This window comes from Penicillium psychrofluorescens (assembly GCF_964197705.1).
Source record: "Penicillium psychrofluorescens genome assembly, chromosome: 2".
Lineage (NCBI taxonomy): Eukaryota > Fungi > Ascomycota > Eurotiomycetes > Eurotiales > Aspergillaceae > Penicillium > Penicillium psychrofluorescens.
The window spans coordinates 4,056,084-4,082,546 of NC_133440.1; the positions used below are offsets into that span (position 1 = coordinate 4,056,084).

Below are 26,463 nucleotides of genomic sequence, written 5' to 3' on the forward strand. Positions count from 1 at the left end.
CAAACTCGAGCAGGCGAATGCTGATCTGGCTGGCCTTCTTTTGTTTTGGTTTCCCACTTAGTATTTTCTTGTGCCATGATGACAATGGCGTGCCGATCCGCCATCGGGCCATGACCCGCCACGACGGCGACAGATGATACTATTGGGCAACCAGTGCCGATCCACGGCCTGTAAACAAACCTATGCGAGCTGAGAGCTAGAGTTTTTGCGTCATGTCTCCGCTCGAGCAAGTACTTCTTCTGCAGTCTCTGCATTTTCTGCCCCTGAGACCTCCTTCCTCTCCCTAGACGCTACAACGAGGCACAATGACAGCAGTAGCAACCCGGCCCGTGATGCCCAGCAGTGACCCCTTCGGGGTGAACGCTGTAATGAGCAAGGAGATCACCGCGATACCCAGTGAAATCCCTATTGGGATTGACGTTGAGGTGAACGAAAAGCTCGCCGTGGTGCCCAGAAGTGTCCCTGTCGGAGCAGACGCTGATATCAACAAACAACTCGCCGAAGTTTGGGGGGATATGGAACAGCGGATGGCCAAGCTTGCCCAAATGTCTCAAGGCAAAGACTACGACAAGAACCTGAAACCCAGAGACGTGATGGCAAACCTGGACGCCGTGCGATCTGCACGCCTGAAAAAGTCCGAGAAATGGGGGAATATCCGGAAGACTATCAGCAATACCCTCGACGTTATCGCAAATGTTGGAGGGATGGTTGCCGATGCCGCCTCTCAGGTAAGCACAAAACGAATTCTAGGAGAAAGAGGGTGCGTTGCTCATCTGAGACAGGTATTCGCCCCGGCTGGGCAATGCTACAACGCCCTCAACTTTGTCATCAATGCGTACAAGGGCTACGCGAGTATATTCGAAACGCTCAATGACCTGTTCAAAAAATGTGCGAGCTTTTTAGGACGTTTAGACAAATATGCCAAGGGCAAGATGAGCCGCGAGTTGAGCATGGTAGCGTGCGAGGTTCTACGCCATTTTGTGGACGTTTGCGATAAGGCATTGACACTGCGAACTTCACGTTTGTTCAAGATCAAGACGATGGCAAAGATTGCTTTCCTTCAGCAGAATGACTTCGCGGATTCCCTGGGAGCGATGGATCAACTCACTAGGGAGGAAGAGCTGGAGCGGGGCGCCGATATGTACCTCAATGGCGCGGAGACGCTCGATAACTCCCGAAACATAATGGGAGTCTTGGAGCAAGACCGAACGGAGAAAACGGCGCAGAGCAAAGAGAAGAAGGACAGGAACATTGTTCTACGTATTCTGAACTTCAGCAGAAGTCCGGATGTCTGGGATGGCAATGGACCTATTGCAACTTGGGGGTCGACTTATCAAAATATTCGCCACCGCAACGTGGAAGGAACGGGCCAGTGGTTATTAGGGGAGCGCGAACTTACCAACTGGGCGAAGAAGAATTCAGACGCACCTGTTCTAGGGATTATTGGCGGCGAGGCCTCTGGTAAGAGCTATCTGGCATCTTCTATCGTCAGTCACTTGCTAGCCAATGGTTCCAGCGAGGCAATCAACTCTAGACAGCTCGTTGCTTTTTACTTCCTGGATGAGAAGAAGGCCAATTCTGGGATCGAAATGCTCGGCAAGTCTATCATCTGGCAATTCGCCCAGAACGATGCGTCGTACATGCAATCGGCCGCGGCGACATGTGAAAAGGCTGGCAGCATCGACCCGAAGGAATTCTTGACTCGGCTCCTCCTCGACAACCATAAGGAACTAAAGGCCATTGATGCGATGTTCTACATCGTTCTGAACAAGATTGGCGACAGTGACGACAATGTTCATGATGGGGTATTCAACTTCCTGCTAAACGCCTCGCGCTCTAGCAAAGGATCAGTTCGAATCTTGTTTACCGCCACCGAGGGAACCGCCAAGAAGCTCCAGAGCCATGGCCTGAAGTGTCCTACTGTCTCTATGGACCGTAATGCGGACGACATCCGCAAGTACATCAATGCGCGCTTGGATAAGATGGATAATCTCTTCGACAAGGGAGACGATCAAGTCAATGCTCTCAGGAAAACCATTCAGACCAGACTTTACGCACAAACTGGAGGAAACTACTACATGATAGATAAAACTCTCAGCAAGATCAGCAAATTGGATCTCGATACCGACATCCAAAAAGCCCTTGACAACGCGGGCAGAAGTTTAACTGATCATATTGAAGATGATGTCCGCGACCTCAACCGGCGTCGCTCGAAGAAGGAATTGGAGGAGATCAATGAGGTGATCCTCTGGATTACCTTCGCAAAAGAGCGGATGACACTCGAGAAAATGAAGGCAGTCCTCCAGTTGAAGAACAATGCGACCTCCCTGCGACCTCTGGAGGACCGGCTCAGAAAGTTCCTATTGTTCGAGATCGACAACAACGGATACGTCAATTTCCGATCAGAGCAGATCTTGGGCAAACTGCCGGAGCGGGCTATGGCCGCCAAAGAGCGCCAGGAGAATAATGAGGAAGTAAACAAGGGTGAGGTCGACATCCTGAAGCACTTTCTCGGCAACGTGTGCCCTCCAGACCTGGTTAAAAAGCTTGGGTTGGAAGAGCACTTCCAGCAGAAGTTAAGCCCCCAACAAGAGCAGATCTATCAAGAGGACAAGAACAATGCCAATTTCCAGCTAGCCAGGGCTTGTCTCCATGCGTTGACCAGTGAGACCCATGGCAAGTTGAGGGTACTGCGAGGATACGCAGTACGCCACTTGGTGGACCACATGTCTGAAGTGGATCTGGCCGGCATAGACCCCGATTCGAAACGCAAAATCGGACCTCATCTCGTGAAGGTGTTCCACGATGAATCCGCCATTGACAATCTTTTCTGGGCGAACCAAGATATCCCGGTGTTCCCAGACTGGCTACGCAACAAGGACACAGTGGGACTGATTTGTACGTGGCTAAAGGCCACGTCCGCTGACGCCCAGAGTAGTGAGAAGGAAAAGCATTGGCTCCATGAGTTGATGGCAGATGGGCAAGACCCCGTCAAAACCATCGCCGAGCCTTCTGTAATTCGAATGGCCCATTATTGTTTTGAGGAGGATTCAGATTTTAAAGTGACCTATGCCACTTTTGAGATCGTTAAGCTATTTGTATCCGAGGTACGTTTCTTTGCATTTGCAGTTATTGTCTCTGCTAATAAAATCCTACTATGTAGAATGCCTCAACTCGCGAACAGGAAGGGGCACCGTCTTTCAAAGATGAACAAATTGAAGAGTGGTGTCTCAAGAAACTGCCAATTGAAAAGCCAAACTCGCGCTGGCATACCCAGATGGCTGTTGTATTGAGCAGGTCCGGTGACCGCAACGCAGTCGAAGCACGATGCCACACAGCCCTCGATCTTGATAAAAATAACTGGCGAGCCTCAGCCTTCCTAGCTCGTTTCCTCAAGTCTAACAAGGAAGCTATTGCCATTCTGGAGAAGCTGGTCGGCCGCTACGGAGGGGATCCGGCTTGGATGGCGGTGAATCGGGACGAATTTGCGGAGATAGAATATTCCCTAGGATATCGTTACTGGGATGATCAGCAGCTGGACAAGGCGAAGAAATGGTATTCGACCTGCATTGAACATGCTCCTGCCAAGTACCATTTTCCGACACACATTTTGTTGATATATCACTCAGTTCAATGGTGGAACGAAATGATTGGTGTCGTTGAGCAACTTCGCTCAAAGTCTCATCTCGCTCCCATGATGCTTGCCCTGACGACGAGCCCTCGAAACGAGAAGGTCCAGATTGCCATTCTGGAAGCAGGGGTCAACACAAATAACCTCGGCATTTTTGACGATGTCTACCAGGGAGCAATTGAATCCGCCGCAAAAGCCCAGAAGTATCGCGCCTCGTTCAGTCTTCGACAGGGCTACGCTAGCGCTCTCGCCGCACGTCACCCCTGTCCAACCGAACACATCATGAAAGTGTTGGAAGCCGCCGCTGGCGACGTCCCATATACCAATACGGATTTAGCTGCTACCTTTTTCCTCGTCGGCTATAGATTGGGAACAATCTATCTCGACAAAGCCAAGGCAGCCAAGGAAGCAGGCCGCGAGGACGAGGCGAAGGACTGGCTTCGCAGAATGTCCGAGATTGTCCCTGAGCAAGTCACCGAAAACCAAATGCGCCTTCCACTTAGCCTGTTTGCGGCCCGGTATTACTACATTTATAATGATCTGGAAGCGGCCCGGAGCATGGTACACAACACGCTGAGAATGGCAATCGAGCTCTTGTCGGACGAGGATTCCACAAACGACATTCTGGCCTACCAGAAAATTCTCTACGCTGTCATCCCATTCAGGGACGAGGTCAATGCAGCCACAGCGCTTGCGATGATGAAGCTTGAGGCTCCTGGAGGCAACTTTTCCGTCTCCTGTTCCTGCTCCTGTGGCCACACATGGACAGCCCCTGGGGATATGTGGTGGTGCATGGACTGCATCAACGTGGTTTTGACATCCAAATGCAAGGAGGATATCAAGAACAGAAATGTCTGCTGGGAGAACCACAGCCACATCTACATCCCTAAGTGGGATGAAGAGAAGATGAGCAGCGCCATGTCTCAGAATCTTGTGCCCTGGAATGGCGTGAATATCTCAATGGAGAAGTGGAGAAAGGAAATCACCAAGGTTTATCGTTTGACCAAGTCTTAGTCGATCCATGGTGGTTTGTGGTCCAAAGTCGACAGCATACATAGATTAATTCTAATGTTTCTCTTCATTATCTTTCAGAAGGAATGCGTAGATTCCGTATCAAAAAGTCCTGTTAGACACTACTGTAGCGGGCAAATGCATCAAAAAAATGAACATTGGCAACATGAATTCCCAACAAAACAACCAACAGGCAACAATATGTACCCGATTCTTTTGCGGAGCCCTGTCACAAAACTGCTAAAGGTGCCTAAGTACCATGGACGCCACGGTGTGCCCAGCCAAGAGCGCAGGACTGACCCAGGGGTTTGAGATTGATTAGTGTGTTGATCCCCAGGAGACGAGTTTAGACAATGTCTTCGTCCTAGCCAGGCATCTTCCTAGATGATTTCGCTATACAGCTGACCCCACGAAAACGACAATGGCAATCAATGGCAAAAGGGACTTCCATGTAAAAATTCCATTCATTTTTGATCCCTGTCTTGTCAGTGCCTGGGGCGTCGATCCGGCCCCAACATCGCCATCATGATTTGGCACGGATCCACACGCGAACTGTCGGTGGAGTATTTCTGTAACCGCCGATGTAAAGGATGGACGCCCCGTGTGGATCAATTGCACCTAAGCGACTTCGTTCGGGCGATCCTCACTCAGTAGTCTGAAGGTTGTTGATAGAGGCTTATTTTTAGCGGGATATACAACCAAAACAGTACAGCCTCATCGGGCCAGCAGGTAGTTAGCAGTAGGCTTGCAAGATCCTGCAAGCTATAAGTAACGCTTGTGTCTTTTATTTACGCCGCACCAACACAGAGGGAGGATCCGCCTTCTCCACTGATCATCACAATCTCATCCTGGGTCCTCGCGGCGGATTTGATCCATATAAGAAGGAGAGAATCTTCTCCCCTTTCTCTCACTTGTCATCTCATCATCTCATTAATCGAATAATCCGTCGATTTCTTTTCACTATAATCGTCTAAAATCGTTCTAATCATCTTCTGATACAACCATCATAATGCAATTCCTCACCCTCGCTCTTCTGGCCACCACCGCGGCCGCCAGCCCTATGGAGAAGGTCTTCAACCTGAAGTCCTTTGGCGCCACCGAGCCCAAGTTCAACGACCTGTATCTCTCAACCTACCACGTGTCGCCGACGACCAGCGACGCCGTGCTGCAGGGTGCCAAGGAGGCCCAGAAGTTCTCCTACGGCAACGGGACGGTGGAGATGGTTGAAAAGAGCCCCCTGAAGTGGGAGTTGGAGCTGGTTACGGTCAACGAAGCTGGTAAGCACCCATCATCATTTGCGACTGTTATAGCTCGCTGATATCAGATGTCTTTAGAATGGAACCCCGTTCAGGTCAACGTTGACGCCGGCGCAGGCGGCAAGGGCTTTTCCGTCCAGAAGACCGGGCTGGAGGGAGCGAAGAGCCAGGAGTTTGGTGGTTGGTTGGGTATGTTCCCTTCTTGACTGTCTATCATCATCGACTAACATCTTCTAGCGTGCGACTGGTACCATGGTGTGCCGCAGCTGTTCTTCCTCGCCAAGGAATACAAGGCGGACATCCCCTCGACTTGCAGCAAGGTCCAGCTGAAGCCGGAGTACAATGTCGTTTAGGCGCATTAATGGTGATGATCTCTCATGTGTATCATAGTATAGAGTCCTTATGTCCATTATAGCCCATGAATATTCTACAAGTCTCGTCCGATTCTATTCGCTATTAATAGGATGTCTCACATGCCGGTCCAGCCACTATGTCCCCTTTAGGCTTAGACCCGACAGCCGCCTGACCTGGTCTGTCAGTTTCCTTTTCTTCTTTTCTCCTTCGTTTCCTTGTCATCCCATCTTTCCAGTCGCTCGTTTGTGCTTCTTTTCCCCATTCTTCCTCGCCGACTTCGTTGTTGTGGCTGTCTTTGTTGTGCCTCCACCCCAGCAAAACCCACATTCCCGCTGATCATCACCCCAGACCGAAAAAAGAGGCCCGGCTCTTTTTCACACCCATCGCCGTGTTTGGTCTACCCTTGCTACCCCTACGACGCTCGTTACTGTGGATGCACTGGTAATCTCAAGGACGCCATCACTCACTCGCTTATCGACGAGCAGCAGCTTCTTTCGTGTCGACCCAACACCAGGCAGTCTGTTGTCCGTGGAACCTCAGCTGGGGCAAGGGGTGATATCGATTCGGCCTGTCGGACATCTCTTTTCTGACTCTCATCATGCGTTCGTTTCTGCTGAGCGTGCTATACGCTCTCCTGCTGCTGGGCACGGTGTCCTCGGCGTGGTCATTCGGGTCATTCGGCGGGTTTTTGGGCGGGGGTGAATCGCTGGAAAAGCGAGCAGGTATGATCCGACCCTTGAGGAGTGATGCTCTTCTCCGCTAACCTCTCCTGTCCTCTCCTCTCAGACCCCAAAGATGCATCCACCGGACCCATCGTACAGACTTCCACAGCTACCCAGACCAGCACGAACACGGACACAGACACCAAAACCAACACCAATACCAACACCAATACCAATACCGCGAGCGACTCCACGTCCACCAACACGAAAACAGATACCTCCACCAAGTCTGAGACTACAACCACCTCGATCTCGATTGACCCCGCCGCAGCCGCAGGAGGCATCTCGATGATCACGCCAGCATCCTCGTCGACAAGCTACTACCGCATCGGCCAGAACGTCACCTTCGTGTGGAACTACACCTCGCTCTCCGTGACCCCGTCCTACGTCAACGTCGTCGCGTCCTGCAGTCTGAACAGCGAGACATACACCATCTCCTCGAACATGAGCACTAAGCCTACGGGTTCCGTGGTCTGGGATACCGATGCCTCTATGACCGTCCCGCTCCTCACGGCCACGTACACGCTCTACGTCTATGATGCCAGCAAGTCGCTGGATGATATTCCCAGCGCTGGCCATCTGAGCTCCCTGGTTGGGTATGACTTTGGGATGTATATCAATCAGGCGTATACTCCTCTTAATCGTGAGTCCTCCGCGCAGCTTAGCTTGTACAATCTGCATCACGACCAGACACTAACAATGATTTTCTTTTAGAATTCAAATGTGCCACCTGCAATGGAGCCCTCTCGGACATCCAACGCATGGGCCTCAAGTTCACCTTCGGCATGGCCGCCATAACAGTTGTGTCGTTCACATGGTTCGCCGGCGGGTTTGGAGCCTTCGCTACGTGACGATGGTCCATCCACCGTTTTATGATGTTTTCGTGGATATATTTTTTGGATTTTGGCATTCGGGTGCATCCATTGTTTTTGTTTTCGAAGCGATTTGACTTGGGTTTTACGATAATAGCAACAAAACCGGCGTTGTGTGTGGATGGATGGATCATGCCTCGGGGCTTGTGTATTTTCTGTTTCCTTTGCATGGAGATGAGCTAGCTGCTTTATTTTTTTTTTTTTTTTCTGGATTGTAATTCATTAATCGATTGTCTTCTTCATTTCTAAAAGAAAGAGTATGTGGTCCATGGCTGGTAACCTGACACGGCTCAATTGAAGTAGAAATACAAGGAGATCTCCCAGGCAAAAGAAGAGAAGAAAAATTTCTAAGAGACATTCTGCTTGAAACAAACTGAATCCCCATTCCAACCTGATTTTCTCATTGATTGACGCACATCAGCACCTGAGACAAACACCTGGACCTCTTTGCTGCACACAAGCATTACATTTGATAGCATTGTTATTGAGGCTGAGCTCAGACTGCAGCAAACAATCTCCTCACCAGAGAAGGGGTTGGTATTTGCATGGAGGTTGTTAGTTAGCTAGAAAGATTGAGAACCAGACTCAGGGACTTGGATCAAAGAACTTCTGTGGAATATGCTGGGTTTGAAAGAGGATCAGTCAATCACCTCAAAGAAGAGGTCTTCTGCATCAAGTCAGGTCAGACCTGGAGCTAGGGGAGTGGAAGTGTGTTTTACAGCCTCCTGTTAGAGAGATATAGTTATATTGCGCGAGAACAGACATATCTTTCCAATTCAATCTATTTCTCTCTCCCCAAAACTGCCTACCCCCAATCCAATCATCATCACCTCGATCATCCCACCCATAGAATGCCTCCCTCCCAACCAACTCTAGGCTGGATCTGGCCCAAAGACCCACGACCTGGCAATCCCTCCCGCTGGCGACGCCGATGGCGATTCCTCGACGTGTTAACCAACAAAGGGCCGGACATGTACGTCGGCGTGATCGGCAACGGCAAGACTACCCAAAAGTCCAACTGCAACTCCTCCACAAGCCACTGGGCGCGCTGGGACAAAGACCTCGCCGAAGACGACACCCCGATCCCATGGGCGCGCCGCAACGAAGCTGAGCGGTACGATTTTCGGAGACGCAAGTACGTCGTTCCCGACCAGGGCACGTGGAGTCGTGTTGAGTATTGCAGTGCGCGTGGCGATTCGGGTGGATGGCGCCGTGGTGGGTCGAAGGAGTCGAGGCACTGCGTGCCACGACGGTATTGGGATCGCAATGGTGATGAGTATCCGTCGAATCATTGGCATGATATTGTTTATGGGGCGCATGGAGATGCGGAGTGAGCTGGAGAGTGTTCGGTTCTTGCTTAGATTTGTATTTTTAGGTGTTGGCGTTCGTTAGGACTTTTGTTTTGTGCGATGAGAACATTAGAATATAGAGTAATGTATTGCGTATATTCAGGCGCAGGTTGGATGTAGAGCGTCGAAGGCGAAAATGCGTGGTTCGCTGGTTGGTTGAAGTGGTTGGGCGCGGCGCAGGGTTGGTAGCTGGGCAGCGTTGTTCGTTAGGCGCTGGCATTTGACACATGGTGTCTGTTTTATATCTGCATATGAGGCGATCATGTCCTGTTCAAGGAGTTAGCTTTGATGTATGGGTATGGTTCTTGGAGAGCGATTCTCAACGCACCAGCAAGAAAGCCAGATCCCACTTCCGGGGCCGCGAGCCCAAGCAGCCCAATATAGCATCCTCGAGTTTCGTCCGCGATTTCCCAGGAGCAACTTTGCTCGAGATCTGCCAATCAGGCATGGCAGTCTCATCAGGTTCAGTCTCATCAGGTTCACTGGACCCATGAATCAAAAAGAAAATGCCTGCTCGCGTAAGTGCCACCGCTATCTCCATCTGATCATGACCCTTAATAACGCGCACACCGGGGATATCCCTCTGAATAAACCCGTCAAGAACAGCCTGCCACTGACCCTCCGTCGACTGAGCCTTCACGCGTTCAATATCCTCCTCCTCACGCAGTCGCTGCTCCTCTTTCTCCTTCTCTTCCTTGAGAAGCTCCTCTCGCAGCTCATCGTAATCCTTTTCCCACATCCCCGAGGACTGCAGTAATTGGCCATTCGACTCGCTGATCCGGGACTCCACGTGTGCCCAGACGGGCTTGAGCTCTGGGCCACGCCACATGGACTGGAACTGCTCGATGTCGGCGATGCGAGCGCGAGCTGTTTGGTTCAGGTCGCTTAGTAGGTGGTGTGGTGATGATGAGATGGTGTTGTCAGCTGTGGCTTTGTCGGGATTGGAGATTGGTACTAAAGGCTCCAGTAGTCCTTGGGGTAGAATTGCGCGTAGTTCATGGATCTGGGATGAGGATGTTAACTTGGATTATTCTTTCCATCCTGATTCATACGGGACCGAGAGTAAAGTAATGGGAAGCCCGCTTACCTTCCGTTCTAGTTCTTGGAGCTTTGCTAGTGATGACACAAGCTGGATCTCGGAGTCCCAGCTGACAGGCGCCAGGTCGCCATTCCCAGACTGGGCTGCATTTTGCGCGTCTGCCATTTGCGGGGCAGATGTAACTGCTGACGGATTCGCTGTCGGGGCAGCGGGAGCAGGTACCGTTGACATGGCTCCTTAAGTGGAGATATATGACAATTTGAAAGACCGTTTAGTGGTTTTGAGAGTCGCGCAATTACACCGAGCATCGATGTCTGCGTTATACAGTCGCTTAAATCAATTGGCTCAAGATGTGCGCAGAATGGGAGCCGAAAAAGTGAGGGTAATTCGCCTCGCTCAATGTGATTGGCAAGAGGCCACTGCGATGAGACCTTCCGGTTGTGAGTCTATGCAACAGCCCTGTCAAAGGGGGCGACGGAAGTGTTTGGCGCAGGTGATGAAGTGCGCGGAACACGGGTGTCAACGAATCTTACGTAATCCATATTGGCATCGCCCTGGCACAACTTGGAAGTATGAAATGGACACAGAGTGTGGCAGATGCAAGAGGAAGCTGTTTGATGCTGTTTCAGGCCGTCTCTGTCTTGCATTATGTATAGCAATGTTTCAAATTCCTGGCAGGATATGCATCAAAAGATACCGAAGCAAGATCTAAGTCTTTGTTTGAAATCCATGGCGTTGCACCGTGATGCAGTCACTGTTGACCGTGGATATTCTTTTAACAACTCGCGCTATAAAACAACGGAGTTTCTTTACTACGATCGTACCATTTTTCAAATGTCTAATCGTCTCAATATTTATAGAGGTCCTTTCTACGACAATGCGAGAATGAATGTTAGACACTATACACACCATATTCGGTGCCTCCTCATGATGCCAAAACGTCCTGTAGCAGACACATCGACTCCCCAGAAGCGCCATAAAAGTCGCCTGCCCCCAAGCATTCGCGGTGTGACCTGTCAACGCTGTCTCCTCCGGATGGGAGAATACCCCAGCCACGTCTGCGTCTGGGGTCGGGGGTTTACGTCCTGTCAATATTGCATTGGTGTGCGCCATCGCTGTATCCCGGTACAATCCCATTTGGGAGAAACTATTGCCTGATCTATAGCTAATAAAGACAATAGATCCCAGAAGAAATCAAGGACGCCGCTGATGCCGCATGTCAGTTTACGGGAGTGGATCTGTGCGACAGGGTTCGTGAAATCCGAAAGTTAATCAGACGGAGAACTCGCCGACTCAATGAAGAAGCGAAGATGGATGTTGCAGCAGAGGAGCAGTTGCGTCGGTCGTTGGAGGAATCTGTGTTGTTGATGTCTCAGAATTGAGCGTTATTGTGGTTGACCTTTTTTTTAGGTAACATTCCTTGATTTATAGAACCAGAAAAATCCAAAGCCGGACTTTCTGAGATACACTATGAGTTACACCCATCTTCTCCAGCTACATAATTCTTCAGACAGAGATCTAGACAGGGTTAGGCCTTCCTTTTGTGAGAGAATTCTCAAATAGGCAAGCCAACCGCGGGATCGACAATATCTAACACCGCAAGTACAACCCATCGGTTACTACTGAGCCGTGGCCGATACTCGGGACAGAAAGTGGCTAAATTGCCGAGTTGCTAGGCATGATGGGACTTGCGCTGGTATGGATGGAGTCCAGATCCTCCCAGATCCAACACTGGAATCTCCGCGGCCCACTGTCAGGAATGGAATCTGGAATGTCATTGGACACGCGACAGGATCATCGATCGCGGTGCGCGTTTTCTCTATTACAGTTGTCATTGGGTACCTCCATCGCGGCCATATAAGAGAATCAAAGCTCTCAAGATACAAAGTACTTGAGACTGGCGCATTTTACACACCGTTATTGCCCATCATGCGTGCGTGGTATGGCCGAGGTCAATCCCTTCAGGTCGCCGTTACGTCCTGCTGCCTTGTTGCTTTCATCTTGTTTGGATACGACCAGGGCCTTTTCAGTGGCATTGTCGACAATGAAGACTGGAATAAGCAGTTTAACTACCCGGACGATACGGAGGAGGGTATCATTGTTAGCTGCTATAATTTGGGCTGTCTCCTGGGGTGTGTTGGTCAGTTGAAAGTCCGTGTCCAGGGTTTGCTCAACAATCACTGACGTAGCGTCCAGTCAGCTTCTTCATTGGCGAGACCCTTGGCCGTCGCAGGACGATCTGGTTGGCCATGGGCGTGGTTATTGTGGGTGCGATACTGCAAACCACTGCCTGTACTGTACCGCATCTAATTGTCGGGCGATTGGTGACGGGTGCTGGTACAGGCTTGAAGACATCCACAGTTCCAATGTATGTTACGATGCATGCTCCAATGGACACCCATGCTAATTGTAGAATGAAGGTACCAAGCAGAGATGTGTGAAGGCAAAACGCGAGGACGACTAATTTCATCCGAGGTCCTCTTTACCGCCGTTGGCATTGTCATGGCCTATTGGTTCGATTTTGGAATGTCCTTCGTTGGGGGGCCCATTTCATGGCGGCTTCCAATTGCCACGCAGATTCTTTTTGCTATCTTTGTCATTGCGCTTGTGTTCGGGCTGCCGGAGTCTCCACGCTGGCTCATGAATCATGGTAATGAGAAGGAAGCCATGCAAGTCTTGTGTGCCCTCTATGACCGCGAAGAAAACGATGAGTACATAGCAAACGAGCGTACAGCAATCACAGCAGCCATTGAGCTTGAGAGTGCGGCCACGAAGAAGTCAATTTGGACTATCTTCCGTAACGACGAGGTCAAGACGGGTCAGCGGGTCCTTCTGGCTTGGGGCATCCAGCTCATGAACCAGGTTGGTGGAATTAATCTCGTGGTATACTTTGTACCCAGTAAGTTGGCCATGCTGGAAGTGTGACAAAATTCTACTAACTTTGTGCTCTTCTAGCTGTTCTGAGGAATAACGTCGGGCTAAGTGACCGGCTTTCTCAAATTCTTGGCGGGTGCATCCAAATCATGTTTATGCTAGGCTCTCTCTTACCAGCTTTCATGCTGGACAGAATGGGACGTCGCAAAACGATGATGATAGGCTCTTTCGGTCTGGGAGTGTGCATGCTTCTCGTTGCAGCTCTCCTATCGCAGGTGCACGAGCCAAATGGAAAAACATACGCCTCTGCTTCCGTTACATTCTTTTTCTTGTACATGCTGATCCACGGCATGTCCCTTAACTCAGTCCCATGGGTGTACGTTCCCGAGATCTTACCCCTGGAGGCTCGCACCAAGGGCACTGCGATTGGTATCAGTTCCAACTGGCTTTGGAATTTTACCGTGGTCATGATCACACCGGTGATCATCGATCGCATTCAGTGGAAGGCGTATTTGATTTTTATGGTGACGAACTTTTGCTTTATCCCCATCGTCTACCTTTTTTATCCAGAGACCAGCAATCTTCGTCTTGAAGATATCGACTTGATCTTTTCCCGGGGTGGGGATCCCGTGAAGCGGGCTCGGGAGATGGCAGCGGAAATCAAGGCGTTCGGATATCTTCCGTCTGGGCAGCAGAATGCCGAAAAGGGTGTAAATAACAATGGATGAAGCATGCCTGAGCGAATTGTTACCTAGGCTAATAGTACAATCAAGCATAAAGGGTTCGTGTGTTTGCACGTATAGCCTGGAGTTGCTTTTTTGTGAATAGACAACGTTTAGATCTCGGATCCTGTTCTTAAAGTAGAGAAATGGAACGAATTGATTCTGCACCCACATACTATTCTCATCTATTTTGATGAATTTAATCACTATAAAGCACCTTCGCTAACTCTCGGCTTAGCACGCCTCATATCAATGCAATCAACCAGCCTTTGCCGCCTTGGGCGGATATTTCTTCCCATCCTTCTCGACCTTAGGCTCGCAAGCACACCACTCACTCTCCGGCACCGAGTCCATCACGCTGGGGATGTGGTTACCGCAGCCCCACCAGGTGACCTTGTCTGTTGGACAATAAATAAGCGATTGTTCGTAGCGAAGACGGATTGTGTTCGAAACTTACTGCAGGTAGAGCAATGAGCCTTCATACACATGGTGGCGGTTGTTTGATGGTGCCTGGAAAGGAAAATAGACCGGGGCGAAAGGAAGAAGGTGGAACGAGCTGAGATGCTTGTTCTTTGCGAGAGATTAGATATCGCGGAGTAGTTGGTGGGAGGTGCGATTTTATATGCTTTCCTGCCGTTTGGGCCGTCATTAGTCATAGCCGGAGGAATCGCCGATATGTGAGAAAGTGAAGCCCGAAAGCCCGAAAAGAAATGTCGGAGTCTAGTCCTAGCTTAAATTCGATTCGACTGAGGGGCTTCTATATGAGAATTTGTAGGAACGAGCTGTTCTATATCCTATATTGCCTATTCATCTTAAAATATAGAAAGGTAACTATACAACGGGGTGTTAATTGGCAAGGCAACCTATAGTGGGGCACTGGCATCTCCCGGCTTGGAACCCGGATTTTGTCATTTACTCCTACTACCTCCAACCCAATTTTCGTCCTCAAATTATCAGCGATATATACTAGCGAATCCTAAACTACTAACGCCATCATGATCGTCGCAGTAGCCGGAGGTGCCGGCGGAGTGGGCAAGACCATTGTCGAAAAGCTAGTGCAGGAGTCCAGATTCAAGGTCGTTGTGTTGTCCCGCAGTGTATGTAGCTTGGAGCAGAGCATGATTTCGAGTCTGATGCTAAGTTATTCTCAGGAGCGAAGACAGGATGTTGTTTTGCAGAAAGCACAACATGTCCAACTCGACTACGATGACATTGCCTCTATGACAACAGAACTGGAGCGCCACAACATTCACACAATCATCTCTGCGATCGGTCTTGTGTCAGATGAATCCAGCCAGTCTCAGCTGAACTTGATAGAGGCTGCAGAGAAAGCCAAATACACTGAACGATTCATCCCCAGTGAATATTCTTTCATCCAAACCGCCGAGTAAGCTCCCACTGAATGTCAGCAAGAATTGAGAGATCATATTGACTGATTCATACGCCGAAGCCTCCTTCCCGTGGATCCGAGTATTCAATACTGGCTAGGCGCAGCTAATCGCCTCAAATCCAGCTCGCTGAAGTATACCCGGGTTATCCCTGGTTTCTTTATGGACTATTGGGGGATGCCGCATGTCAAAACCAATCTCCAACCTTATACCTTCGGCATAAACATAGCCAAAGGCAAAGCAGCAATTCCTGGTGATGGCAACGACGTGATCTGTATGACATACACGGCTGACATGGCCACCTACATGATCAAACTGCTTGATCTGGATGAATGGTCGGAGTTCACTGTCATTGTTGGCGATGAAGTGACCTATAACCAGCTCATAAGCATGTCCGAGGAAATTTGTGGTGAGTTTATGGAATTTTCTTTGAATTTGCGGTTTACTGAGTGAATTCTGTCGCAGGAAACCCTTTTGAAGTACATTATGACAGTCTTGACCGGATCAACTCCGGGGATGTTACTGTACCACCGATGCCGGATGGGACGGAGTACGCGGAAAGTGAAACCAAGGAAGTCACTGCGCTAGTGAGCCGGCTTACTGTCAATCGGGTCTTTGACCTGCCCAAAGAGGGTCGCTTGAATGCTCGATTTCCAGATGTGCAGCCAGTTACTATGAAGCAGTTCTTGATTGATGCTTGGCGAAAGAACGGAGCATAGACCTTGAACACAGACAGGAAACAAAGCAAATCTCGCATTGGTAAAAAGTGTAACACAGCCACTTGAGTACATTGAAAATGTTCTACTTCTTTGGTAGTCCATCCAAACATGGCCTTACTAGCGTTCCTCCAAATCCAGAAAATCAGACGTATGACCACTGGAGACGAAGATGTAACAAAAGCCGCCTAGCAAGCAGGACCGTTGTTGCCGACCCCGATACAGATATATCGTCCTGGAATCAGGTTCGAGCACGAGGGATTGACGTCTGGGTTCCAGCACAGAAGCTGTTTCATGGAGATGGTGTTCTCATTACGTGAGATAATATCCCAGCAAGTATCTCCATTCTGCACGGCATAGTAAAGATTGCCTATTCCTAGGGATCAGCATCCGTATGGAGATAGGGCATGGTTTTAAGACTGCTTACATGTAGGCACGACTTGCATCGGATTCATATCGATTGGATTCGAAATGGCCAGAGTTGTGAGACCTAACATCAAGAGAAGAGCCCGAGCAGCCATGTCTGAGAGGATAACACTGAACGAGTGGTTTTACAGAGCCAGAGTAGTGAGTGGACGAGCGATGATGTTGGGTGAGGGCACCCGATGGACCATATATAGTGCTTCTGGACATGGAGATTAAACATGACGAACAGATGAATTACGAAAGCTTCGTCAAACAAACTTTGAATGTCTTGTGCGACCATTGCAGGAAACATTTGCAAGCTGCGGCTGAGGACCTCGAAATTTGCGGCTTTTGCTTACTGCAAGAAGTTACATCAAAACCGCTTAACTGCAGGATGCGAATTGCCTGAAATGGTTGGATTCTAAGTATGATCTATTTTTCACTAGTTCCGCAGAATATCACGCATCACGCTAGGAGCAACAAGGTCACCATCTTGCAGGGAAACCCAGTCTTTTATGCGTGCCACAGTGAGACCCTCTATAATCTAGTGGGGAGTAAACGGAGCAATTAGATACAGCAATCTGAAGGCTATTTGCCCTACAAGTAGATTGTGTAACCTTGATGTTTGCATCAAGACTGGAAAGCAAACAGATGACAAGCATGTAGTGTAGCTCATTTGTACATATTTCAACATCGGGTCGTTGCATAGAGTAGTATTGCGGACAGTTACAGCGTTATGTACTTACCAGAAGGTGAGCGTGTGACCATGGTAGGTGAGTATCCTCGCAGATATGAGTGGACTCCGCCGGCCGGCTGGAATCAAGAAGTGGTTCATTCAGCAAATTTCGTTGATTTGAAGTTTTGAAGACTTGTCCAATGCTACAGCAATTTCGACCAGTATGCTTTTTGCCCTCGGACTTGGAGTCAGTTAAATGGCTGCCCCTGAGTGTGTGACAGTAGGTAGGATTTTGGATTTGAATACGGCATACAGTAGTGTGCCAGCTTTTACTAGTCGTGCTTACCCCCGAAAACCTCAAGCAGGATTTGATTTTTTAGTTATTTGCATTCACATACGTTGGGTATGACCCAATGTATATACGTAAGGCTACTTAAGCCCAGTTCATGTTACTGGCATGATAGCAGATTGGCACCGGAGGGCTTTTCCAGTGAGGGGTTGCTTCGCTGTCATCCAGTCTCGCAACTGTCTGTAACACATCCAGTCGTCCCCACGGACTGTCATCAAACCTAGCCATAAAGGGCGAATCTTGAGCCACATATTCTGGGAAAACTCGCTTCCAACCGTCAATTACCTGGATCATAATCTCAGAAACAAACTGATCCGGAGAGCTGCGCTCAAACTGAAATGGGCTCAGAGTCTGCTGCACAACTTCAACAGGATAGAGACCAACGGCCTCATCAAGTAAAATTGTATCTGCAGCCACAAGTGAGCTTACCACATGGTAAGAACCTCCTTTCTGCGCGCGGTCACGGATAGCCAACATCGTTGCTAAAGCGCCTACAAGGCCACAGGTCATGTCGGATATTGGGAGAGGCGGAAGAACACTTGTGCCTCCCTCGTAACCCAGAGACTTTCCCATAACATACGAGGCTCCAGAGGCGGCATCGCCAATTTGCTGCCAACCTGGTCGCTCGGCAAAGGGGCCATCCGGTCCATAGCAGTTTTCATCAACGTAGATGATTCCTTTGTTCCTTTTGGCGGCCATTTCAAGCATACTTCGTAGGCCGAGACCTTTCCTTTCAAGTGAGCCGTAGCGGAAGCCTTGAACAAACACGTCGACATCGCCAATGAGCTCTTGGAGACGAGCCATATCCTTCTCATCTTTGATATCTAAATCAACTGTGCGCTTCCCTGCGTTGAGGGTCAATTGGAGGACCTGTTAGACATGAGTCAGTGTCTCCGTCAAGAATGGGAATCATTCCGCAACTCACATTCAAGTCCGCCAGTTTGCTGCAGTTGACCCGAATAACGTCTGCTCCGTACGAAGCTAGAGTAACGCCGATGGTTGGGCCAGCGATGATCCGAACCATTTCCAGGACCTTGATCCCAGCCAAGGGTCTCCGATCAGAAAGTTTGGGATAAGGTACCGGTGGAGTTGGCTTTGCGTAGGACTCGTGGGTATAGTTGACAAGCGGATATTCTGCCAGTCTTTTGCCCATCTCTGTCTTCCTCCACCCTTCAGGCGAGTAGCAAATACTACCACACAATCCATGCCTCACATTGTGCATCTCAAGTTCATCCGGGCTCCATTTCTGTACATTCTCACGAATATAGTCGTACTCCTCCGAAACCGATTTGAGTGACACATCCATGTTGATACCCATTGAATTGAGTGTTCTTTTCGCATCCAAAGACCCGTGTAGCTGGTACCACACATTCGAGTCCTTCGTTGGGTACAGCGCCGTCGCCCTCAGAGACAAAGGCCCTTTGCCGAATCCCTTTTCGAAGTCTCGATCGAAGATGTTTGCCAATGATCGAGATCGAGCTAAACTCGAGAGGTCGGTCCCGTTTACGTACGCGGTGAATGTTGTTCCTAGCCATATACCGGCATGGTCAGTGTTCACAGTGACGCCAGAACTGCTAGCTGGTTTCTCGTCTCGGATCTCTATCAACTCGTTGGCGACCACACCGCACATGGCGTGAAGAGCGGCAGATACAACGGGAGATTTCATGGGACCAGGAATCATGGGGTCGGGGCGGCCCTCGAATCTGACAGTATCCCATAGCGCCGGGTCTCTTGAGAAGCCCGGTGTCTTGGAAGCAAGAAACTTGAAGATGCGGTGAGCGTCCTCTGGTACGGGCAGGAATCTCTTGTCGACATAGGTTCCAGGTCCGTAGGTTTCGTCTCCCGGCACCGTCTCGTGTGCTTGGGCGGCCATTTTGGGCTGGGTAAAGTCTACAGTGTGAGGTAGGATAGGCTTTGCCTTATATCCTGTGGCTGGCCATGGGCGATGGCCTTGCCAAATGACCTAATTATTGGTTGGTGATCGGCACGCAATGCGGAGTCGAAGCCCCGCGAGCCTCGGAGGCCCGAGACTGGCCAGGCCCGCTTCAGCCTCCGCTACCGACACAGGGCAAGGTCTGTAATAAACCAGACTACACCGATACTTCCTCGACAAGTGCTGCAGTAGTTCCTCATTTGTGAAACCTCCAACGTGCAAAGAAGAATTACAGATCTCGATATCAAAAAATATATGGACATGATAGTTATTCCAATGCCAACTTACGAGACAACTAGTACAGCAATTGCCCATGGTGGCATATTGACTGCGTAGTTCCCCTGTGCATCAAATACACTCTGATTAACAGCCTGCACAGTCACATTTTGAGGCTGGTTGCTCTCGAGCTGACCGCCGGAGAGCATCTCTAGCCTTCCCGTTCTAGTTCCGGGAACACTGACTTGAACGGTCTGGTTGTCAGGCCCGTAATTTGCAAGTTTCACATAGTTCTCCGAGTCACTTTTTGTTGCCACCCAGTACAACGGTCCAAAGTCCGACGAGGATGTTACTGGCAGAACGGTATGGCCTTTGTTCGACGCGAACATCTTTTGAACAAAGTAAGAAGTTGACGGTGTTAGGGAGCCAGGACTCGAGTCGAAGCCGTACATGGTGGGCTATGGGAGAGGTACAGTTAGTTCAAACCCGGATATTCTGCCTTCAGTGAAGTGCTGAACATACCGACCAGGAGATAAACCCGAAATGTTCCAGCATAGGTGCATATGCCGCCATCTGGACAACGTCACTGTTTCGTTCCATGCCAATCATAAAGACCGCCTCGCTACAGCTGCCCTGCATGTAGGACCAATAGGATCCCAAGGCACTGCTAACGTTGCGACATCCATACTCGCCAATCATCACGGACTGATTGCGTGGCTGGTTGTCCCACAGATTGAACATTGCAACGAAATCATCTGGATTGCGGTAATAATGTAAATCGAGGATGACCTTTTCAGGCACCGGGTTTGGCAGGCATGAGTAGTTTCCATTAGACGCAATGAGTGTCATATGAGGATATTTGTCGTGGATTGCGTTATATATCTGAGTGAACCGGTCCGGATAGGTTTCACAGCCACCGGTAAGATCGTCCTCGTTTCCGATCTCGACATAGTCAATCTTCCAGGGTTCCTGGCGGCCGTTTTCGACACGCATCTTGCCGTACTTTGATTTTGGGCTTCCAAGGAGGTACTGTGTTTATGTCAGTTACATAGCACGTTTATTTTCAGTCGGTGCTTACCTCCAGCTCGTTCATGATGTCGTCAACATACGGTTGCAGGTCTGGTCCAGATATAATGTCCCCGTAAGACTTTCCAGCCCACACGGCCAAGACGGGGGTCATGTTCATGTCTTCGCACCACCATAGATATTCATCCAAGCCTGTTTATAGTCAGCGACGAATATAGGCCAAATGTAGAGAGTTAACCAACCAAGGGCATCAGTATTGGGGTAAAACCAGTCGCCTACATAGCAAGGGTTAATGGATTTTGGTCGAGAACTTGCGGGAGTTCCTTACTTTCTCTCCCCGGTCGCTCCACAACAGGTCCAATAGTATGGTTCCATATCCAGCGGGTATCAACTTCCAAGCCCTCGCTGGAGATCCTAATCAGCATGTTGAGACTAAGTGCTTAAGAACGATACCTACATGTTATTTCCACCAGGGAACCGGAGAATCGCGAAGTTGACTTCTGCGAGAAACGAAGCAAGCTCATGGCGCAGTCCATTTTCACTAGAAACCATGTCAGCATAGTTGATTCTTTTGACATCTGTGCAAAGCATACCGTCCTTTATAGGTCGGTGGAAAAAGCTGAATCAGCCCAAAATTCAATGCGCTGTCTGCAACTTTGGATCCATCAAAAGTCAAATGCAGTTCATTATCTCCATCAGGTGATTGAGAAGAGTTGAATGACGTTTCATATTGAGTAAACTTTGAAGCTTTGCTCTCGACCGTCAGATTGTGGTCGGCGTATATAATGCCACTATGCGATCCAATGAGCTGCAGATTGATGGTCCCGGAATAGTCCCCCATCATCCAAAAAGAGCTTTTGTATGTGGCAGCCATGACTGGGACTCCATTGTATCCGGTATTTGCAAAGCCCACGTATTTGGTCGCGTGGGCGGGCACCGATACTTGAAGAGAGGACGTGATCGCATGGCTCACGGGCTTCGAGGCATCTTGCGAGATCAGCGCATCCCCCACTGGGGCGTACGCTGTCAATCCGGGATCTGCGCCTTGGAAACCGTTGTTTTGAAGGATTTGACCATGAATTCCACCATCACCTTGGGAATGTAAGCTCATGGGCTTCGGGAGTGTACCGAAGCTACGTACCGGAATGATCCATTTCCTGAATGAAATAACCAAGGTCAGCAACGATCTGTAAATAAGATTCCAACGCCTTCTTACCTCGAACATTATCCCATAAAGTAATGTGCTAGACCTATTCCCACCCTCCTTGGATATTGTTAAGTTGACTGAAGGCGGGCCTCCCTGAGCCACAACGAGGCCCGTCATGGCCAGGACGAGGCATGGGTAAGATGATACCCTCATGACCGCATGAAATATGGGCGAACAGACAAGGAAGAAAGCAGGATTAAGAAACAACTTCACAATTGCCTTAAGAGCAATCAAGCTTCGTCACGCGCAGTTCCCCTGGTGGAGACTAAGCGTGCTCAGCGTGTATAAAGACTGATTCGCTCAACCATATTTGCTTGGCAGGCCTTCTCCACAAAAGACATCATGGACCTGGCAATTAAGCTGGGTTTGCAAATCATGTTCTTAAGTAAGTGTGAATATAGTTTTTGCCACCTCAAGGCAATGCCAACAGCCAATTGATGCCATACTTTACGATCCTGCTAATTGTGTTAATTATGTTCATTTGTAGGGTATTTTAACAGCTTGGACTTCCTAACGAGTGCTGGCCATTTCTGTATCAATGACGCGATCATCAAGTTTTAGTGTGGTGTTGCTGCTAATATCGTCTTTGCTGGAGGTGACGGTTGGAGTCATGACGTCGAGGATCATGTCCCGATCCATCCGTCTTGATCAGGACGATTCGGCGATGAGTGAGCATAGTTGATCCCATTCCGCCCCCATTGCAGGGGATTTGATGATATGAACGATAATCTCGGCTAAAAGACCTTTATTCTTTAGTTCATTGTTTTTAATTTACTCATCGAATGAACCATTCGCTCACACTCACTCGCTCCGCTTATCAGCCAAGATCCCGATCACTTTCGGATCCCGAAAATTTTCGGGGTCAGCCCCACTCCACCGGACCTCGAATCAATGGCCACCCTTCTTCGGGGTTAACACAACTAGCTTGGAATGCATCAACAATAAAGAGAGCTTGTTTTCCGCTAATTTTTTACATCATTTTCCTACGCCACATTCATAAGAAAACCATTCTTCTCTTCGCGAATAAAAGAACCATACCGTCACGCCAACAATGTCTCCTCGCGTCTGGCTCATCACTGGAACGTCTTCCGGTCTAGGCACTGAACTGGTCAAAGCAGCATTGGATCGCGGAGATAAAGTGATTGCAACCGCTCGCAATGCGGACCGAATCACCCATCTAAAGGAGATCGGCGCTGCAACCATGCAGTTGGATGTCACTGCGTCTCAAAGCGAGCTGGATCGCAAGGCCAAAGAGGCCATTGCAGTGTACGGTGGAGTAGATGTGCTGGTAAACAATGCTGGATACACACAATTTGGAACCGTGGAAGAAACCAGGTGAGGCAATACTTTTCCATTCATATGCCTGCAAAAAAACTAACGTAAAATACAATTGTCAGCCACGATGACTGGTACGCGCAGTTCAATACGAATGTCTTCGGCACCCTCAACACAACCAGGTCATTTCTTCCGCATATGCGAGCGAAAAAGGCCGGCACAGTTGTGTTTATCGGGTCTATGGTAGCGTGGGATGGGGCACCCACTGTTGGACCTTACTGTGCTTCAAAGGCTGCGATACACTGTAAGCAAAATCTCACATCTCCCTGCCTTATTTAAAGACTACCTTCTGACTCTTGCGATTTAGATGCTGCCGAGTCGCTATCTCGAGAAGTGGCCCCCATCGGGATTAAAACTCTCCTAGTGGAACCTGGCACATTTCGCACAGAGCTTTTGAGCCAACAGAACAAGAAGCCCGGGGCATCCAAGTTCGATGACTACAAGGCTCTAAACGAGTCGTTCGAGGACATTTTCAACAAATTAAATGGGAACCAGGCTGGTGATGCGAGGAAGGGTGTCGAGCGCATTGTTGATGTGGTTAAGGGAGAAAACGGCGCAGCTGAAAAGGAGTGGCCGATGGAATTGGTTATTGGATCTGATGCTGTGGCGGGCATCAGGAAGAAGTGTGAGGACACCCTGCGACTGTTGGCGGAGTGGGAGGAGGTCTCTAAGTCGACTGATCTGTAGTACCTGCGCGCAAAATTAGAGAATAAAAGGCATGCAGCGAATACTTTCATTCTTTGAACATCTCGGCCTGGTCGCCGGAATTGATAAAATACAGGTGTCTAGCAGTCGGATTGTCGCCAAACCAATCCAAGCCGACATCTGGACCGACATCGTCGGCGCCTGAAGCATCCTTCCGCAGACGTACTAGTTCTTAGGATTTTATAACTACCCAACTGTAAAATGCAGACATTCATTACATCAGTAATCCGGTCACGTGTAGGATGTTCACCGAGCACTCTTCCCCTGTTAGTCCTCGCACATCTAGTTTTTCTACAAGAGAACATCCTTTCGTCTTACAACGGGTTGCGCTAATCTGGCCCTTCAACATCTTTGCAGCCCAACAGTTGAGGAACTTGGGTTGAAGAATAGAGCCAAATGAGTCAATCTGCTCAGCCAAGCGGGGGCAGTCGCTTGCTCAACACATTTATCAATCGGTAAGCAGTTCAATGTACCCAGTACCCTTCACATTCAACGAAGAAAAAAAAGTATAGACGCTCACGAACCAAAGCCCAATAGAAGATCATGGATCCGGATGGTCTAATCTATGGGACGAGGGCCACAGCGACCTCTGGGATCGGGGCAAGACATCTCCGGCATTAGTAGATGCCATCGAGCAAGAACGGGCACTGCTCAATCCATTCACAGCTGATGGAAAGAGGAAGAAAGCAATTGTGCCAGCAAGTAGTCTTCTACCGTCTTCCTGACAGTGCAATAGCATTAGCTGACCTCCGAGAAATTCCAGGGTTGTGGCCGAGGCTACGAGGTAGTCATGCTAGCACTGCATGGATTCGACGTATATGGGCTGGAAATCTCCGCCACGGCAGTGAAAGCAGCGGAGAACTACGCCGCGGCCGAGATGCAGAATCCGTCTGCGTATCATTTTGGCAGTCGGGAATCACCATCCAGCCCTGATTCCCCTGGCACGGCCACATTTCTGCAGGGAGATTTCTTTTCTTCCAAGTGGGAGAGTAAAGGTGGTGTTGACGGGACGACCAAATTTGATCTGGCATATGACTACACAGTAAGCACGTTCAAGCTCCTCTCTCCATTTTGTTATTGTTATGTGCGGAGTTGATATACATGTAATGATCTAGTTCCTCTGCGCATTGCATCCGACTCAACGTACGCAATGGGCGGCGAGCATGGCTCGAATTCTCAAGCGCGATGGCCATGGCGTGCTAATCTGTCTTGAGTTCCCCTTGTATAAAGATCCGCAACTGCCCGGGCCGCCTTGGGGCCTGAAAGGCGTGCATTGGGATTTACTTGCGCTGGGTGGGGATGGGCAGGTCTTTGGGGTGGTAGGTGAGGATGGCAAGGAGAAGTGTGCTAACGGAGCGGAAGAGGGTAGTTTCCGGAGGGTACTTTATACGAAGCCTGCGCGGTCGTATGAAGTTGCGAGGGGGACGGACATGTTGAGTGTGTACGCTCGAAAATAGAGAGTGGGGATGTACAGGATTAGAGTCTGTGCCAGGCAGCTTTTTTCAAGGCGATGCTCTAGGCAGCGAGGCAATAGAAGACAAGGTTGACGCTGAATACGACATGCCAAGTCGTCTAATAACAGTAGATCATTCCTTTTTCTCATAGAGACGCGTTTTTGAGGGGCTAAGGGTATATCTTGGGGATGTCGTTATAAGCTATCCTTGGCTAGGCAGCAAGGTACCTGCGTAATTACTACATGGTTTAGAGAGAGGGTCTTGCAATTGGCAGTTTCCAATTGACCTATCGACACGCGCTTATTCCGTACATGCGAATGAAATATTCTTCGAGGTTCTACGGGAAAAGTATCCACTCAACTGAGTGACACCACATCCACCAGGAACATCCACCAGGAAGAAAAAAAATCAGAATGACATGGCAAGCGATCTCAGATCAATTCCTCCGATTCTCGCACATTTCCACATCCTACTACATGCGGGTATAACGGCCTCGCTCCAAAAACCGGACATTTTCGTCCGCTCCGGTGGAACTCGGGTCAGCCCTGAATAAACCGACCAAATGAGTCACTGGGCAACGATCCACTCGGCGCGCCAAAACCGAGGGAGTCACTGTCAGATCGATGCACCGGCGTCGATCATAACGGATGGGACGGGTATTACGGCCATAAGGGGCATAAGGGGCATAAGAGCTGAAAAAAAATTATGTGAAGGTGGATCCCCCGGGTGTTGCGGCTCTCGGACAGGACACGGTTTGTTGCGCGATCGGGGCCACGGAGCGTTCGGTTTCCGGGTTCCGACAGGACCGCGGACTGTCCTGGGAGAGGAAGAACGGATAATCCGGGATTCACGGGATCTTCTTCTTCCTTCTTTTGGCTCTACTGGTTGAAGCCTAGGTGTTTTCGGACTTAATTTAAGCCTTCGGCGTCAACAACGGTCTCCAATCAACAGTGATCGATAGGGATTGCCATATTCCACCCAAGTCTGGACGAATATCTAAAATTATAGTTGTCTTCGGCCCGGGGATCGTGACAGCGTAGGGCTGGATAAGGAAAATGCTAGGTGGGTGGAGGTTATTATTGTGGGGAGGTTCATCGTTAATAATGAACTGGAAATGGGTATCGATGCGAGAATAGACTCGTGTGGTATGATGACAGTTTCTCCGACCGACCCGCGAAAACCCACGATTTGCGCCAAGACCAGCGCGCACCCGGATAGGGAAT

At 49.5% G+C, this 26,463-nt stretch overlaps 11 protein-coding genes across 11 annotated transcripts; 8 read left to right on the plus strand and 3 right to left on the minus strand.

The window, feature by feature from the left end:
- Positions 1-332: 332 nt before the first annotated feature.
- Positions 333-4,645, plus strand: PFLUO_LOCUS3699 (uncharacterized protein; the record flags this gene model as incomplete). The annotated part of the gene is made up of 3 exons (XM_073780973.1): positions 333-728; positions 783-3,107; positions 3,164-4,645. 3 exons carry the CDS (start codon positions 333-335, stop codon positions 4,643-4,645), a joined length of 4,203 nt encoding a protein of 1,400 aa, XP_073637775.1.
- Positions 4,646-5,651: 1,006 nt separating this feature from the next.
- Positions 5,652-6,251, plus strand: PFLUO_LOCUS3700 (uncharacterized protein; the record flags this gene model as incomplete). Its single annotated transcript, XM_073780974.1, has 3 exons — positions 5,652-5,919; positions 5,977-6,087; positions 6,136-6,251. 3 exons carry the CDS (start codon positions 5,652-5,654, stop codon positions 6,249-6,251), a joined length of 495 nt encoding a protein of 164 aa, XP_073637776.1.
- Positions 6,252-6,850: 599 nt separating this feature from the next.
- On the plus strand, positions 6,851-7,825 carry PFLUO_LOCUS3701 (uncharacterized protein; the record flags this gene model as incomplete). Its single annotated transcript, XM_073780975.1, has 3 exons — positions 6,851-6,974; positions 7,039-7,617; positions 7,689-7,825. The coding sequence occupies 3 exons, from the start codon at positions 6,851-6,853 to the stop codon at positions 7,823-7,825; spliced, it is 840 nt and encodes a 279-aa protein (XP_073637777.1).
- An 872-nt stretch (positions 7,826-8,697) lies between these two features.
- Positions 8,698-9,180, plus strand: PFLUO_LOCUS3702 (uncharacterized protein; the record flags this gene model as incomplete). The annotated part of the gene is made up of 1 exon (XM_073780976.1): positions 8,698-9,180. One exon carries the CDS (start codon positions 8,698-8,700, stop codon positions 9,178-9,180), a length of 483 nt encoding a protein of 160 aa, XP_073637778.1.
- A 334-nt stretch (positions 9,181-9,514) lies between these two features.
- On the minus strand, positions 9,515-10,465 carry PFLUO_LOCUS3703 (uncharacterized protein; the record flags this gene model as incomplete). Its single annotated transcript, XM_073780978.1, has 2 exons — positions 9,515-10,198; positions 10,283-10,465. 2 exons carry the CDS (start codon positions 10,463-10,465, stop codon positions 9,515-9,517), a joined length of 867 nt encoding a protein of 288 aa, XP_073637779.1.
- Positions 10,466-12,163: 1,698 nt separating this feature from the next.
- PFLUO_LOCUS3704 (uncharacterized protein) lies at positions 12,164-13,836 on the plus strand (the record flags this gene model as incomplete). The annotated part of the gene is made up of 4 exons (XM_073780979.1): positions 12,164-12,374; positions 12,431-12,602; positions 12,655-13,133; positions 13,190-13,836. 4 exons carry the CDS (start codon positions 12,164-12,166, stop codon positions 13,834-13,836), a joined length of 1,509 nt encoding a protein of 502 aa, XP_073637780.1.
- Positions 13,837-14,825: 989 nt separating this feature from the next.
- Positions 14,826-15,937, plus strand: PFLUO_LOCUS3705 (uncharacterized protein; the record flags this gene model as incomplete). The annotated part of the gene is made up of 4 exons (XM_073780980.1): positions 14,826-14,927; positions 14,982-15,217; positions 15,344-15,627; positions 15,684-15,937. The coding sequence occupies 4 exons, from the start codon at positions 14,826-14,828 to the stop codon at positions 15,935-15,937; spliced, it is 876 nt and encodes a 291-aa protein (XP_073637781.1).
- A 1,511-nt stretch (positions 15,938-17,448) lies between these two features.
- PFLUO_LOCUS3706 (uncharacterized protein) lies at positions 17,449-19,237 on the minus strand (the record flags this gene model as incomplete). Its single annotated transcript, XM_073780981.1, has 2 exons — positions 17,449-18,234; positions 18,290-19,237. 2 exons carry the CDS (start codon positions 19,235-19,237, stop codon positions 17,449-17,451), a joined length of 1,734 nt encoding a protein of 577 aa, XP_073637782.1.
- A 344-nt stretch (positions 19,238-19,581) lies between these two features.
- On the minus strand, positions 19,582-21,764 carry PFLUO_LOCUS3707 (uncharacterized protein; the record flags this gene model as incomplete). Its single annotated transcript, XM_073780982.1, has 9 exons — positions 19,582-19,971; positions 20,036-20,542; positions 20,592-20,731; positions 20,782-20,814; positions 20,868-20,944; positions 20,997-21,080; positions 21,133-21,631; positions 21,681-21,696; positions 21,756-21,764. 9 exons carry the CDS (start codon positions 21,762-21,764, stop codon positions 19,582-19,584), a joined length of 1,755 nt encoding a protein of 584 aa, XP_073637783.1.
- A 1,033-nt stretch (positions 21,765-22,797) lies between these two features.
- PFLUO_LOCUS3708 (uncharacterized protein) lies at positions 22,798-23,768 on the plus strand (the record flags this gene model as incomplete). Its single annotated transcript, XM_073780983.1, has 3 exons — positions 22,798-23,081; positions 23,144-23,325; positions 23,389-23,768. 3 exons carry the CDS (start codon positions 22,798-22,800, stop codon positions 23,766-23,768), a joined length of 846 nt encoding a protein of 281 aa, XP_073637784.1.
- Positions 23,769-24,576: 808 nt separating this feature from the next.
- Positions 24,577-25,243, plus strand: PFLUO_LOCUS3709 (uncharacterized protein; the record flags this gene model as incomplete). Its single annotated transcript, XM_073780984.1, has 2 exons — positions 24,577-24,828; positions 24,902-25,243. 2 exons carry the CDS (start codon positions 24,577-24,579, stop codon positions 25,241-25,243), a joined length of 594 nt encoding a protein of 197 aa, XP_073637785.1.
- Positions 25,244-26,463: the final 1,220 nt, after the last annotated feature.